Below are 17,084 nucleotides of genomic sequence, written 5' to 3' on the forward strand. Positions count from 1 at the left end.
TCTGTGTATAATAAAATACAATCAGAAAATAAACAGCATGAATTAACATTAAGACCGTGTGAATGTATCATTAACCCTTTCATCTCCTCTCACCTGCTTTTATGTTAAATTCATCTCTTCTGAGCTGCTGAAGCTTCTGAATACAAATTAATAGTAAATAAAAAATAAATGACGCGGATTCAGAAGCGGTCTCCTCCCCCTCCTCCCCCCCCCTCCTCTCCATCTCCTCTCTCCTTTCTCGACAGGCGGCAGGATGGACGTCGTAAATCAGGTACAAACACTCAACATCCACCTTTAATTTGGTTTATTCTTCTTCATATTCTAATCACTTCTGTCTGCATGTGCTGTGCTCGGTGCTCGGGGTGTGCTTGTGTCGTGTTTCGGGGCGGCCCGCCGGGGATTCATGTTTGTGTTTGTCTCCCGGTGAAGCGTCTCCGTGTCGGGCCGCATCACGGCGGCAGCACGGAGATATCACAGATTATATTCATAATAACAGAACAATCAGAGAAATCAGCGTCAAATATCAGAAATCAGGATGGATTCTGTGATTTTATTCATGAATTATTTGACAGAATTCAAAAACAACGACGCTGCATTTCTGTCGTCATCCTGCGACTCAATCTGTACCATCCGACTGATCATTAAAGAGAAAAGTCCGATGGATGCGGGAGTTGTGGGTGTTTCTGGAGGCTGGGGGTGTTTTTGAGGCGGACTGCGGGAGGTTTTCTCAGGGAGGAGCGCACCTGATGCTGGGGGTTTCAGCCCTGCGCGCTGCCTGCAGGAGAACTGCTATTAAAAACACAAACTGCCCGTGAACATCATTGTTTCAGCAGCTCCGTGTTCGTGTGATGAAATGATATTCCTCTTGTGTGTGTGTGTGTGTGTGTGTGTGTGTGTGTGTGTAAAATGGCAGCCGGAGGAGGAGGAGGAGGAGGAGGAGGAGGAGGAGGAGGGTTTCCTCTCCGCTCGGGATGCTGATGCTGCTGTTGTTGTTGTTGCGGGTCTAACTGGCTCCGCTTTTACGTGTTCTCACGGTTTCCCAGCCGACCTGCTCCCGTATTGCTTAACCCGGTGATAACCCGGTGATAACCCGGGTTCACCTGCTCCTCCTCCTCCTCAGCTGCCGTAAGATGGAGCCCAACAGAAAAAACACCCAGGTTTTTACTGGAATATTCCTCAAATACTCCAGAAATATTACTAGAATATTACTTTAATATTACTGTAGGCTAATATTGCTGTTAATTCATAGCGACCTAACACTGTTTCCCATTTGTTTCAGTCTTTATATTATTGCAGTTATTGTTACAGACATGTATTTTCTATAGTTTTCCTATTATAGCTATCAAAGATAATCATTTTCCTTCTTACCCTGAGCATTGTTCAGATGTACTGTAATACTCTCATCAAGCCCAAAGCTCTTCTTATGTTTAATCATACAGACTGTTAATATGTAAAGTAATTACACTCCAATACCTCAAGTGTGTTTTATATGAATTTCTTATGACATTATGTTTCATGTACTTTAGCAATTATATTATTTCAGCTGTCAATATTTTATAGATATGTTTATCTTTCAGTCCTCGGCAGGAAAATCTGCCTTTATTTGTTTCTATAATATTTTGGTGGATTCAGGGGCCACATTAACCTGATTGGGGGCCTCATGGCATCTTCTGGGCCCCTGTTAGGGCCCCTCGTTCTTGGGTCACTTAGAGCCTATAAAGGTGTGTTGCCTATAGCTCTCCAGGAGTAGTTAAAATAAATCACTGCTGTGTATCATTATAACATTCATATTGTGCTTCGGGCTTTATGGAAATGATTCTGAATGTTATTTATTACATTTTCTTATTTCAAGTCAAACATTTGTGTTGATTCCTGTGATTGTTGGTGTGAAAGTCACATTGTGGTATTTTTCTATTGTATCTCTGTGTATTTAAAACTCCTATAATATTCCTGTATTACTCCTGTAAAAATACTCCATTATAAGACCTGCCTTCACGTTTACGAGAAGTATTATCAGCTAAATGTACTTTAAATATGATAGTAGAAGTAATTATTTATGCAGACTGGCCCCTTTTAAAGTCCTACACTCTCATAAATATTATATTATTTGATTATTATTACTGATTGACCCGCAGGCAGCACTGTAACGTCAAGTGGATTTAACTTGAACTGATTTATACTGTTGGACAGTTTAATCTGTAATTCAGAATATTTTATAATCTGATCATGTTTGTAAAATCTTAAAAAACCTAAAAAGTATCCAGTAACTGTATCTGTACAATATTTCGATCTGAGTGCAGTAAAAGTATAAAGTAAGGAAACCAAAGTACAAATATCTTAAAATTGTACATTTTGACTTTTCTTTAAATTTTGCTTTTTTTCTCGAGAGATACGTTGGAAACCGCTGGTTTAGATCTTATTCTGATAATATACTGAGACAATAATATTTTTATAATATCCCATGGTGTTTGCGTGATATTTAACTCATAATTCTCCTGTAATATTTCATTGAATTTCTTTAATTTTTTTTAATTTATTAGTTATTTTATTTATAATATTTTCATGTATTCCAGCTCTAATAATCTGACACATAACCTTCTGTCCTCTGCAAAACCTTCTTAGTTTTTCAAAAATATTTTGGGCGATAAGGCTTTATAATGTGTTTCCTACAGCAAGCCTGAGAGTTATATGCAGTACTTCTCATCAAATTCTGACAGGTGCCCCGCCCCCTCCAATCAGATCGCTCTATTTTGACCATTTTGAGGAGCAATGTGTTGTTTTCAAGCTGTTCCCAAGGGGTGTGTACAGAATGGGAATCGAACAATATCCAAAATCTCTTCTAGTCCAGTGACTTCAACATCTCTGATAAGACTGTTGGTTAGAACATCACTCACTCTGTTTTTAATCACCTGATCCACAACATCAACTAACTGACAGATGACACATGTTCCTCTATATAACATATCTACAGTAATTACATTTTCAATCATTGACAAATTGCCTTCCAAAAGTCCACAGCTTCTTCCATCGCCTCGACCTTGGTAACGTCTTCTCCAATGCGTCTCGTCATTTTGAGATCGTGAAGAAAGTCCACTGAAGCGCCACGGTCACTGTGCCGTGACTGAAGTGCACGTTGAATGGCAGGAATAAAACGATCCGTCCAAAGCCGTTTCACCAGCTTGTCATAGTGCTGTCAGAAGAAATACTCTGGCATCTCAAACAATCATGTTGTGTCTGACGCGGATGATCGATTGGACGCCCGTTAGAGATTTCGGTTCTATATCTGTACACAACCTTGCTCAACAGTCGAACCACTGCGGCTTTCACTGTGTCCAGAAATACGGCAGACAGCAGCAACCCGTCCGGTTCATCGGCCTCTGCTCTTTGGAGAGAGCTAGGTGGTGAGGCGCTCGGAGCTGAGGATGCTGAAGAAGAAGAAGGCCAGTCGGGTGAGGGCGGTGGAGAAGAAGGAGGATGATACAGATGGACACACCAAGGAGTCCCCGGTAGTGGTGGGCTCTACCCAGGCTCCCGGTCTGCGGTGATGAACGTGGTGCAGGAGGAAGAGTAGTATCCGAGCAGGCTCCCGGATGCGGTATAAGAGGGAGAGGCATGGCTTTAAATGTGCTTCAGGGAGGGCGGGTATTAGTGGACGGAGCTGGAGGAGAGGCCGTCTGCACAATGTCCCTCAAAGTCTGACTGAAGTCTCCTTAGGAAGAGAGCCTTTAGCTTTTCCTTAAGTTTTTCACCCATTATTTTCACCCAAGCCGTGACAGGTACATGTAATGATGTCTGAAACACCCCACAGTCCGAATTTAAATACTCCAAGATAAATTCATCTGAGGGTTCATCTCCTACAGACACCTGATGGCTCAAACAGTAGTACCCTGTGCCGGAGGCTGAGCTTCCCATCTCCCAAACGCTGCTGGATACGATTTTTTGGGGGTTGTTTGTGTCCATTTTTCGTTTGTTGCAGGTTGTTTGTTGCTGCTCACCTGTTTGTCGTATGGCGGTTACTCTGAGATCGTGAAGCCAGCAGATTTAACTCTGCCCAGTCCAACTGGTAAAAACAAAGTTCTTTCACGCTATCGTTGAACACATACCCCCAGATGCCTCCCACTTCTTAAGTCCATTCCTCCTGAAGCGTGTCAGCAGGACACCCGTTTCTTGGGTGCTCCTCCAGGTGTTGCTTCTTGATTACTCTTCACATGCGTCTCGCTGATCCCGAATCGGCAGTCCTCTTGGTCATGTTCAGTTTTTTCAATGTTTCAGAATAAAAAAATGTTCTTTTATTTTCGTCAAATCCAATCATTGGTTACGGGGAAACTCCACCTTGTCTTCTCTCATTGGCTCATGCTATCTCCATCCCATATTTCTGATTGGAACGGGGGCAGGGAACAGTGGAGAGAAAAGCAACGATCTGATTGGACAATGCGGGGTCACTCAAGTTCAATAGGAAGATGGGACTATTTCGACCGGTCGAAATAGAGAGATCTGATTGGAGGAGGCTGGGCTATGCAGTATTGCATATAACTCTCTGGCCTATAATGTTAAAGACATTTCAATAATTCTTCTGTAATATTCTGCAGCAGTTCGATACATATATCGAAGTAATGTGTCGATTATGTAATATTTCTTAAATAATATTTTATGTAATTAAAATTTATTTTTGGCTTGTTTAGATTCTATTCTGATAATCTGGCAATAATATTCTTTTAATATCATGCAGTGTGTTTGTGATCATTATTATTCCCACACAGTCAGCTCTTCATTGTATTTCATGTTATTTTTATTTTCTATACTCTCATATGGATGCAGTATTGTTTTAATGTTCCTCTGATATTCTATAATAATCGTTACTTTAAAGTACCTGATGGTAACGTGCTGTTGGAGCTGCAGTATTTTTGTTGTACTTGAAGTATAAAATGACTCATTTTATTGGACTGTTTATTATTTTAAGTCTGTTATAAGTTCATAAGTTCATGAAACATGTTTATATTTTGGCCTTAGTACATTTACAGTATGTTCCTCTGCAGAGTCCTCTGATTATTTACTCTTTTTTTTTTTTTTTTTTTTTTTTTTAATGGACTCTGGTATCATCCACAGAAACGCAGTAGTAACGGGTCTGAAATCTGAATATTAAATATCACATCAGTCGTGTCGACTGTGAAAACAAAAGACTGAAATCTGAGGAGAAATATAGATCTATTTGTTTGTCCATCTGTCTATTCATCTTATATTAAAAAACCTTTTTTGACTGACTACAGGTCTGTTTACTGATTTGTAACATCCTGTAGAGATATTTTTTCTTGTTTGGGTGAAATATTCCTTTATATAATTACATTCTGTAAAATGAAGCAGAGTTTGTTGTCACAGGATGTTTCAGCAGGTTTGAGCCTGAAAAGAGGTTCAGTTTGCTTCTGCAGCGTTTCACTGATTTTAGCCTGAAATCATTCATTCTGAGGGACTCCTTGAAAGCACTCGTGTTGCAGTTATGATGTTAAAGTGTGAATAAAACAAAAGTAGCTTCAGTTCTCCATCAGTAGGATGCATTCAGGTACAGTGTTGAGTGTTGGTCACCTGTGTTTTGGCAGCGCTCGGAGCCCAACACACAATCACTATAGTAAAATGGAAGAAAATAGACCTGAACTGTAAAAATACACTTCAGGTCGAGGTTACAAGAGTTCAGCACGAGTGAAACGCAAGCCGTCAGCATCCTGTGCAGACTGCTGTAATGATTCAAATAAAAGTGTATCTGGAGCCGTATTCACTAAACATCCTGACTAACAGCAGCTGCTAACTGGCCGAGTTAAGAGAAACTAAATTAAAAATGATGTTTGTGTCAGTTTGGACTTTAAGATTCTGGTTTCTGGTCTGAGAGTTTTTCACAAAGTATTTTCTGTGTATAAGTATCTGGTCAGTCTGAGAGACGTTCAGAGGACTCAGTCACTGAGAGCTGCTGCAGGTCATGTGACTCATCACATCACTGAACTTTGAATCCATATTTTGATGCCATTAATGTTAATAAGGATTCAATCGGCTCATCAACAAGTCAAAACAATCTATTAACAGCAGAAAAAAACAAACATGAAAAAAGCTAATTTCATTTCCATTTCTGGATCATCCAGTAAAAGTGCTGCTTCATGTCAAATCATTACATGAAATGATGTTCGATTCACTTTAAAAACAATATCGCAGTGTTTGATGACAGACATTATCTACACATGTCTATATGGTGTGTGCGCATGGGTTGCCGTGGTATGTCCGTGTCCGACAGAAGCTGTCATACATTGACTTTCTGTCCAGATTTAAGCAATACTTTTATGTTACACTTTTTAGATCCTTTTTGTTTTACTAAATGTTTTAACTGGCTAAAAAAAAAAAAAAGTCATCGGACATTTGTATAAGAAGTTACAGCAGCTTGTCAATTCGAATCCAAGCGAGGGAAACAAACCAAACTCCTGCAGCCAGAATCTACAACAAGCGGAAGGACTCTTAAGGAATTACACAGATGTTATCCCCAGAGGAAGCCATCTCGGGCTAAAAACTTACCAGAGCTGATACTTCCACAGCGGACCCAGTCCTGGGCCCTCAGTGGTTAAGTTTCTCATCTATTATGGAAAACTTCTGTTGGAAACTTTTGTGCCTCTCTGCCTGCCCTTTGCTGGCTCTGGTCTTCCCTCTTATGTAGTTCTGCTGATGGCCCTGTCAGCGGAGGTTGCTGAACTAAAAAGTGAAGTGCGATCCATTGAGCAGCTCATCGAGGATCTCCTCCAGCTATATTGGTAATATTACATACCGTTTCTCAGGAGGCAAGACGGTTGATTTCATTGAACTAATTCCAGCTCTCCCTGACATCCACCCCACATTGTGGTAGTGCACGCTGGAACCAGTGACGTCGTGTCCAGGCAATAAGCTGCATTATCAGTCTCTGGCCTCCACAGTGGAAAGCCTGTCTGGTCCCATTCCCACTATGACCAAGAGCTCTGAACGTTTTAGCCGTCTTTTTAGTCTGCACCTGTACCCAGCACTAGCAGCATTAATAATCTCTCCTCTAGTCTGGGTGTCTTATCTAATAATGTTCGAGAAGAGGCCCCTCAACCTAGGTGTTATTTTTGATTCAATTTTATTTATATAGCGGCAATTCATAACAGAAGTTATCTCCAAATTCTTCTGGTATAACATACTTCCTTTGTCCCTAAAGGTGACGTGGGCCCTGCTGTCCGGCCCCTCAGCTGTGGAACTTCCTGCCTGGAGATCTCAGGCAGGCAAACTCAGTATCAACAACATTAAATCTCTTCTTAAGACTCACTTTTATCGTATGGCTTTTTCTTTTAACTGATGGTATTTGTTGTAATTATTTAAATTATTTTAATCATGTTTATATCTTAAGTTCTGGATCTTATTTGCTTTTATTATATGTTTTTATTGTAAAGAACTTTGTAACTTTGTTTTTGAAAAGTCCTATATAAATAAAGTTATTATTACTCGACATGTCATTCATGAAACATGATGTCATTATGATGTCATACTTCTCTTCTCTCAGCAGCTTTGTGAAAATCCCTTCAGAGGAAACTTTTAGAAACTTTCAGTGACATTAAGGATGGCTGCTGAGATCAGTTATTTTGTTCTGTGACGACTGAGACGCCTCCTGAAGAAAAACCTCAAGTCAAAACATTTTCAACTCTTGGAATTGGGAGCACTGTGATTTTATAAATGAATAAAATCGGACCTTCAACCTCAAACTAAAAATAAATGCCATATCCTCTCTCTCTACAGATGGTGGCCCAGGGTCAATTCAGGGTGTTGAAGGTTCCTCTGGGCTTCATTAAGGCCTTAGAATGGGTGAGTTCATCAGACCAAGACCTGCACCAGAAATAACTGCACTTACATTTGTTTTCTATGTAAGCCCAGTGTCAGTCCATGGTTGGACACCACTGAACAGCAGTGTCCTCAGACCACACCCACACAAATGAAGACACATTTAAAACTGTCCACAAGAAAGAGTGACATCCTACCAAAAACCAAGGCACACTGCTGTGATGGGGCACAAAAAGTTAACATTACAAAATTTTGTCCCACTTAGTTTTTTTTTGTAATATGGACACTCAGAAAATAATCCCGCTCTCTCTCCCTCTTTATTCACCTTTTTCTTTGAGCATTCAGCAGCAGCCGTCAGTTAAAACATCAATATCAAAGGAATCCAAATATCTTTAAACAAAACATAATACCAGTCTTTATGCAGAGGACATACTGCTGTTCTTCCTAAAGATATCTCTCATCTTTTCAACAAACCATCAGCTGTGGATAAACCTAACAATATTCATCATGGCCAGAAAAGCTTCTGTTGAAGGACAGTGTTCCCAATAATATATGACCTCAACCATCCCCTGGTTTCAATCTCCATCTCCAAATTCTTCTGGCATAACAAGACACCTTTCTCAGGTCAAACATGGGTCAAATCATGTAGCCACAAAAACAAAGGCCTTTGTACTATAACAAAGTAATGTGCCTTGATTTTTTTTTTTCCCATGTCCTTTTTTGTGGACAGTGTTAGTCTACCTGTGCATCAGGAGCACCTGTTTTGTTTCATCACTGTCAGGTTTCACCTGTCTCTGCTAACACAGGTGTGGGAATCAGACTGTTCCATCTGATGTCATATTTAGTTACAGAGAGATCTGATGTTCTGAGAAATTTGTTTCTAAAAAAAGGGTTTTAACCCACCAGATAGTCACAAAACACTGAAAACTTTCCCAACATTTTGAAAAGATTTTTTAAAATGCTCTCATAATGTTCCTAGAAAGTTTTGAACGCATTATCAAAAAGTTCCCCAATTGTCCTAAAATATTCTGATAATGTCTTCAAAATGTTAAACAAATGTTTTGAAAGCATTCTCAAAATGGCACCAAAACTCTTTGAAATGGTTCTCAAATTGTTCCAAAATATACTCCAAAATGCTCTGAAAACATAAAACACTAAATCAGGAAATGTTTTGGACATTTTGTAAAGATGTTCTAAATATAGAAAATTTTCCTGAAATATTGTTTAATGTTCTAAAGATGTTAGCATAAAACATGTTTTTAAGACATTCTGAAAAATCCCAAAATGTTGTAAAAACTGTTTTGAAATTTTTTTTAAATGTTCCAAAATATATCCCAAGATGTTCCTAAAACGCTCTGAAAACATTACAAAAAATGTTCCCAAAATAATCAGGATAATGTTCTTAAATCATTTGGGAGCAATTTTGAAATGTTTTTAAAATGTTGTAAACAAATGTCCAGAAACCGCTGAAAATGTTCCCAAACAATAGAAATCTTTCTGTGTATGTTTTCGTAGCGACGACAAATCTCGTTTGATAGTTCACAGTTTCGTGTCTGTTGGTTTAGACATTTAAAAAAAAAAAAAAAAAAAAAGCCCTTTAGCAACACACTGGAGCCCCCACAGCTCTTCGTATACACACACACCACATCGCCCATGAGCACACACAGGAGAAAATGACTCACTGTACAGGCTGAGTGAACTGTATTTGTGGTATTAAATAACCTACACACATAGTGCCAAGCAGGGATTGGACAGAAAGTCTGACTGTGACCATCTGCTCACCGAGTGTGTGTCCTCTGTAAGCCGGCTGCTCAGATGATGATGATGATGATGATGATGATGATGTACCGTAGCGCAGCTGAGCAGGGCACTAACACTGAAGGTTGTCGGTTAGATTCCTCACTGATGTGTCGCAGTTTAAAGCTTCACACTGACTCTGAGTCTCTATAGATAGAAGTGATGATGAGTCATCATCCTGCAGGAGATTCACTGTTTGTTCTTCACAAAATAACACGTCCTCTGCTTCAACAGAAGCACATTTTAAAAATAGGTAATTTAAGCTACAGTAAGACCAGGCAGATTTTTCCTAAATTTTCATTAGTAACATTTTATTTACCGGTTTATTACTTTCCTTCTAATCTCCTTAAAATCTTTTTAATAATTTCCTGGAAAGAAGCCTGTAGATAACTATTCATTCATAGCAGATTTCCTGGAAACAGCAATGTAATTTGGTAAAATAATGATGAGGGAAAAGGGATGAAAGTTCTGTTGGTAAGTGCGTTCTGATTATAGAGCTTTTTTTAAAACAGAACCTAACATGATAAAATGCAGTTCAACACACAAAAGTAACACATTTAGTGTTATTGCAAACGATAATTAAGCAGATAATTTTATAAAGACGATGCATAAACTTTAGAAATCAGTCAATATTTACTTGATTTGTTATCAGGTGGATCTCTGCCAAGTAAACAATTATGAAAAAATCACCAGTTACTAAGCAAGTATTTTCTCCCTTGTATATTATTAAGGCCGGATTATTTTGCGGGCAAAGTTGGAAACTGCCCCAGGGCCTCAGACCCTCAGGGCCCCAAAAGGCTTCAGGCTTACTGTGGGGCATTTTGTTTGTGGTAATGTGATTAACTGCAAATTAATTAGTAAAGTTTTGAGACTGTAGCACCACTAAAGTAGCCTGGGAACCAGATGAATCTGCTGAGCTCATTCAGTCAGGCCAGTCACAGCTGTTTATCTAATACAAGGCGGGTTTGATAAGATGACTGACAGAGGGGCATCACCAGTCCAGATTTGAAGTCACATGTTTTGCTGCGCTGATTGGTTGATACAGCGCAAGGCACCAGGCTCACAAAACTCAGATCAAACTGTCAAACTAGGCAGTGCTGATCAACTGCATCATCTTTTTCCCGCCTCAGATGTTTTCAGAAACACATTTTAGTGTGCCGTTTAGCTGTAATTTTAAAGGTTTGTGCCCCAACTTGCATGTGTCGCTCAGCACGTTTGGTTGCTTTGATTGGTTGCAGGTCTTTCCAATTGCGTCCAGAGGCATTTTGGTCTGCGCACAATGATAACACCCCTTGGAAGTCGAAAATTTACTGAGAGGTTCCAGACTAACACGCATTTGCAAATATGTCTGGTGATGCCGGGCTGCCATTAAATCACAACATAAACAAAAGGGAAAGGCTTTGAGGTGTCGGTGCAGACTGAAACATCTCAACTGTTTCATTGTTCATGCTCCCCTCAGGATGAACTATTAATGTAAATGTGTCCAACACTTTGGTTTCTGACCAAATACATGCAGAGCTGATGACGTTCCCATCAGCCTCAGCTGCACTCTGTGTTCACTGGTAACTAGCTAATGTTAGCATGCTAACACACTAAACTAAGATGGTGAACATGCTAAACATCAGCATGTTAGCATTTAGCTCAAAGCACAGCTGTGTCTAAGTGCAGCCTCACAGAGCTGCTAGCATGGCTGTAGACTGATTTAACCATAATAAGATGTTTTCATTATGTATCATGCATTATTACTTACAATTTGTTTGTTGCGCCTCCTCCTTTTCTTCCTCCTCCAGTTTTTCGCCATCTTTGCCTTCTCCACCTGTGGCAGTTATTCTGGGATGCTCCGGATGGCGGTGGAGTGCAAGAACCGGACAGAGAGCGACCTGAGCATAAAGGTGGAGTTTGAGTATCCATTCAGGTTAGTACAACACTAATAACTCTACTAATACTGATATAATTAAAACTGACTTATACACTACAAGCTACATGTGTTCTTTAATGTTCATCACAATACAGATTATGGGTCGTATGATCTGTAGTGGTATATGGACCCAAATGCAGATGACCAGGAAGTGTAATGAGGTCAAGTAGCCGGATGACTACAGTGTTTATTGAGGGTGATGTGGTTGACAGGCAGGTACAGGCAGACCGGTAAGCAGACAGGTAAACAAACAGGCAAAAGTCAGATCGGTTACTGGCTGGTAGTGGTGGAAGCAGGGAAGTGAGTCCAAGGTGGTAAATCAGTTCAAATAGGGAGCAGGCAAGTTACAAAATTCAGGATCCAGCCAAGGTCCAAGAGAGACAAAGAATCCAAAAAAACAGAACTCACGGTAAAACTGCCGGGACACTGGGCACTGGAACCAGGTACAACAAAAAGTGCACCAAACGGCGACACACACAAAGTTCAGGAACACAAACTCAAGGCAGGAACACAACACAAACTCAAGGCAGGAACACAACACAAACTCAAGGCAGGACTCGCTCAGCAGGAACAACACCATGTGTAACAACAATGATCCAACACTAAACAAAGAAAGAGACCCAAACTAAATACCCTAGGGGAGGTGAGACAACTAGACACAGGTGCAAACAATCAAGGAAGGGCCAACAATCAAAACTGGAGGGAAACCAAAGACAGGAAGTAAAAACACAAGACACACAAGGGAAGGAGAATACTACAAAATAAAACAGGAAATGAAAAACCTTAAACTACCACAGTATGTGCTTCAACTGATACTGAACATAAAGTTAAAACACAAAAGTAAAGACATAAATGGATGAAAATACTCGAGGACCCGTTCTGTTCAGCACAGGTTGGGGTGAAGATGCTACGAGCTGAAAATGTTTAAAATTTAAAGCTGTATGACTCCATGAATATATACAGTGACAGGGAAGGTAAAACAGGAGGGGAGCAACGAGAGGGGAAACATGCTATCTGTATATTACTAAAGTACATGCTACACGCAACATTAGCAAGCTAGAATGCTGACAGTCATTAGTTTTAGAAGCATCCTGTCATGAAGTGAAGTGTTGGACAAGTGTAAACATTGGCCTGTTGATGGCGCTACATGAAGTCACAGGTCCTTGATCAACAATCCATGCAATAGTTGGTGAGATATTTCTTAAAACGTTGGACCAAAAGACGACAGACTTCACCATCATTAGAGCCAAATTGTTAATGTAGTTAAAAAATACTGAAGTTCAAATATTTCAAACACTTCCTTCCTCTTCCTCTCTCAGACTCCACCAGGTGTATTTTGACGCCCCTACCTGTAAGGGCGAGAACAAGGAGCGTTTCTTCCTGGTTGGCGACTACTCCTCCTCGGCCGAGTTCTTCGTCACCATCGGCGTCTTCGCCTTCCTCTACTCCACAGCGGCTCTCAGCATCTACGTCTTCTTCTTTGAGAAGTACAAGGAGAACAACAAGGGCCCGCTGATTGTAAGTTTACCGACTTGACTTCATCGCTGACAGGTGACCTCTGCGAACTGTCACTCATACACTCTGTGTGTGTGTTTTTAGGACCTGGGCGTGACCGGAGTGTTTGCCTTCATGTGGCTGGTGAGTTCGGCGGCCTGGGCCAAAGGTCTGTCCGATGTGAAGACGGCGACTGACCCGGATAAAGTGATCACTCTGATCTCCGCCTGCGACGAAGAGGGGAACCGCTGCCGCGAAGTCCACGACCCGGTCATGTCTGGACTCAACACCTCCGTGGTAAGACCATCACTGAGCCCGGGTTCACCCTAACCCATTTGTCTACTTTGACTTCTTATATTCAATGAAAAAAAGAGTTTGGGGGAAAAGTAAGGTATTGCAAAAAGCATAATTTTGGCATTGTAACTGAAACTCAGGTATCATATTGGCACTAGTAGTGCCATCTTTGTGTTGGTAACTGTATCTGTTTGTCTTCCAAAATAGACAAATAAGAAATTCTTTCATCATCTCCTCTTCCAGGCTTTTGGTTTTATTAACCTGATCCTGTGGGTGGGAAACCTCTGGTTCGTCTTTAAGGAGACGGGCATCATTGCTCCCTTCATGCGAGCTCCACCTCCTCAGGAGAAACCTGCTGCACCAGACGCTTACAGCCAGCAGGGAGCGTACGAACAAGACCCATACGCCAGCAACCAGGGAGGCTACCAACCCGACTACAACCAGCAAGGATACAACCAGGTAATCAGCTTCAGCTACTGCTACCCACTGCTAATTAAAACTCACAACAAAGTCTCCACCAGGTAAGCTGAGGGCAGCACTGGAAAATGAATGTTGTGAAAGGAGTTCCAACAGTGAATGGCTACTTTGTGTGGAGAAGTTACTCTTTTTTTCCATCTTCCCCAAAGTCCATTTGGACAAGTTACTGATGGAATTAACATTAATTAGCTAAAGCTGACACAAGCTGCTTCCTTAATGTTTTCTACATCATTATTTGCTGATTTAAAAAAGTGCAAGGAGAGACAAAAGATTGCAGGAGAGATCTGTTAGCCTCTGAGTTTAGTGAAACAGTTTCAACCTGAAGACCAGATCAGAAATGGCTATCGGACCCCGACCCTACTAGAGATATGTCCAGGATGTGTTTAACCTAGCTTAGCGCAAAGACAGTCATTTTTTGTACACCAACAGCCAGAACAGTACACTATTCAGACAGAGTAAAGCTGCAGCCGGCGATTATTTTCATTATCGATTAATCTGCTAATTTCTCAATTAGTCGATTAATTGTTTGGTCAAAATACCCGTCACAATTTCCCAGATGAGAAACCCAACCATGTACAGTTTTCTGTAATGTAAGAAAAATAAAAGCAGTAAATACTCAAATTTTAGAGCTGGAACCAGAGTATATTTGCATTCTTGTTTTAAAAATAGCATAAACAATTAATCTATGAATATAGTTGCCAATTAATTTTCTGTTGATTGCTCTAAGACAGAGCATACTGTGTAGTATTAGTATAGTATTATAAAGTGGAACTGGGATACAGCCACAGTATACTATTCTGTGTACGGTCAGACAAACTGCAGTACATTCACTCAGTGTACTGCAGGATATTATTGATTCTGTGTGTCATATTCTCTGCCGTTGTGTTTCCTCCAGCAGGATGCAGAGTACGGTCAGGGCTACGGCCAGCAGGGGGCGCCCACCTCCTTCTCCAATTAGATGTGAACTGACAGGTGAGTCACAAAGGAAGTAGAGGCTGGGGTCACTGCCTGACTGGTCCATGAAATGAATTAATCTATCACTTTAAATGATAAGTCTGGTGATGTTTCTCTTCTCATCAATAAATCCCACGTTCAGACTCAAACAGCAGTGAACGTTTCTGCTAACAGGTGTGTGTGTGTGAATCACAGCTGATGGATCTTCTTCCTCCATCGTCGTCCAGAAACTGTTAAAACACATCAGCGAGCCGCTCTGCTGCACTGGGTGACATGTTGCTTCATCACCATGAACACACACACTGTAGTTTATTCTGACTCCGCCCCACACACACCGTCCTGCTGCCCCAAACACTCACTACAGCACCACTTGTGGATTAATCCGCCGCTGGAAATAGTCCCCAACAGATGCTCTGTTTCCTCCTGTTAGTCTGATAAAAACTACAGCGAGCAGCTGTTTGAGGAAACTACTGAACCTTTTTACACAGGAAACTATATATTTAAAGATTTACGTCTTCAGCAGGAACCAACGGGCTCGCAGCTGAGAGCCGCAGACAGGAAGTCAGACGGTACTGAGAGACGGAGCGACGTGTTGCTGGTTTGAGTCTGAACATGAGATCTGATGACGATGACAAAGAAAATACAGAATAACACCAACAGCAGCCTGTAGGTGTGTAAAATGTGCAGGACATTGAAACCGGCCAAATTCCGATGAAATGAATGAATCCTCTTGCACCCCCATCAGGACACAATGGACCAGTCGTTTGGTAAATTCAGTGTAATGAACGTTTCCACAGCCCTAACTCCATCAGTACAGTCGTGTCCCCCTCATCACTTCTACTTTAATGTGTTTTCAATCACTTTAATTTACTGTCAGTGAAACAAACACAGATGTTTTACATTAAAAGCCTCCCAGCGGCTCAAAGGGAATAATCCCTCCCTTTCCTGGTAGGCCAGCGGCAACTGCCCCGAGGCCCCGGACCCTCAAGGTGCCCTAAAGGCCCCAGGTTGTGTGTGTGGCAATTACTGTTACTATTATTATCCAATTACTTTGTGGTCATTTCATTATTGCTAATTTGTTATGTAATAAAAGTACAAACTAGAATGTTATGGGTCTTAAGGTGGCCCCTGCCTAATCTCAAGGCTCCATGTCAAAATCTAGTTTTATGGTTTTAGATATTTCAGGTGATATTATAGTTTGTTTTCTTAAATTAATCTGTGTTTAATCAAATAACAGGGCTGCGTATTAATCTGGCCCTGAGGCCAGCTATTATTTGAGACTCTGCAGTGGAAACCTTGGCACCTAATTTGGATTTTGTCTTGTTAATTACTCACAATTTAGTCATATGAATATTGTTAGTTTTAGTCAACAAAAACTAAAGACATTTAAGTCTAGCCGTCATCAGTGAAAGAGGCTTGTTGCCACATTTGATGTTTATAGTTACCATGGTTACAGGTGTTGTGCAAAAGGCTCTGATTACCTGTTTATACCTGACTGTAACTGTGACTCTGCAGTAATACAACAGTTTAAATTGTCCTTTACATGTTTGTCTTTCCTTCACAGAAAGCGTCGGAGTGAACCAACAGTGGGTCGTCTGCAACCTGCCCACAATGCAACACTCCTGTCTGTCTGCAAAATTAATGGGTGGGGGGAGGGAGGTTACAAGGGTGGGGTGGGGGGTTAGATGTTCACTATAATGACTCGATGTGTAAATGATAAAAAATAGTTATAAATAACAAATCCACAACTTGAACAAAACAACAACAACGCTGACGAATAGAAACCTTCTGAAACAAGTGATGATGTTGATAAGAGTTATTCATATTAAAGTACATAATCTGTGGAGAGAATGTATGTTTGTGTTGTATAGATATCACTTTGAACAGATATATTATATAGAATGAACTGTTTATTCCTGTTTCCTATTGAACCCAATGATATGCCCTGCCCCCGGTCGTATACCCCGCCCTCTTGATATACCCCGCCCCCAAAATCAATAGACCAGATTGACATCGGCCAATCATGAAGCTGTTCAGACTGGGTTCACACTGAGACAAATCAGATCCAAACTAGATTCAAACCAGATTTGAACTACAACCAAATGAGAACCAGACAACCCTGCATCCACCAACATCACCTCCCAGCTGTTTGCTGTTTGTCTTGCTGCATGTAAATACCAACACAGGAAGTGATGTCATTCTGGAGACGCAGTAAACCCAGTCTGGACTTCAGTTTCATGGCGACGCCGGGTGGAAAACTGGATCCAAAATGGCTCCTCGTCATTACAGTTTGCACTGTTTGTGTGTTTGATTAATGGGCTCGGCTGGA

The 17,084-nt window shown here is 40.8% G+C and overlaps 1 protein-coding gene across 2 annotated transcripts; it reads left to right on the forward strand.

Moving 5' to 3' along the window:
* The first annotated feature begins 124 nt into the window (after window positions 1–124).
* sypa (synaptophysin a) lies at window positions 125–16,749 on the forward strand. Of its 2 annotated transcripts, none has more exons than XM_044211672.1 (8): window positions 125–271; window positions 7,780–7,845; window positions 11,409–11,533; window positions 12,856–13,054; window positions 13,136–13,327; window positions 13,568–13,783; window positions 14,700–14,773; window positions 16,320–16,749. In XM_044211672.1, the coding sequence occupies exons 1-7, from the start codon at window positions 254–256 to the stop codon at window positions 14,757–14,759; spliced, it is 876 nt and encodes a 291-aa protein (XP_044067607.1). In that variant the 5' UTR covers window positions 125–253; the 3' UTR covers window positions 14,760–14,773; window positions 16,320–16,749. The 2 variants fall into 2 exon arrangements, with proteins under 2 accessions (XP_044067607.1, XP_044067606.1); XM_044211671.1 differs by having other exon boundaries at window positions 126–271; window positions 14,697–14,773.
* Window positions 16,750–17,084: the final 335 nt, after the last annotated feature.

This window comes from Siniperca chuatsi, linkage group LG10 (assembly GCF_020085105.1).
Source record: "Siniperca chuatsi isolate FFG_IHB_CAS linkage group LG10, ASM2008510v1, whole genome shotgun sequence".
In the NCBI taxonomy this organism is placed as follows: Eukaryota; Metazoa; Chordata; class Actinopteri; order Centrarchiformes; family Sinipercidae; genus Siniperca; species Siniperca chuatsi.

What these genes read in the sequence shown, in the direction of transcription:
- sypa (XM_044211671.1), top strand. An exon ending in GAGTTTGAGTATCCATTCAG is followed by an intron (nt 11,534 to 12,855) that starts GTTAGTACAACA and finishes TTCCTCTCTCAG; the next exon opens with ACTCCACCAGGTGTATTTTG. An exon ending in ACCAGCAAGGATACAACCAG is followed by an intron (nt 13,784 to 14,696) that starts GTAATCAGCTTC and finishes TGTTTCCTCCAG; the next exon opens with CAGGATGCAGAGTACGGTCA.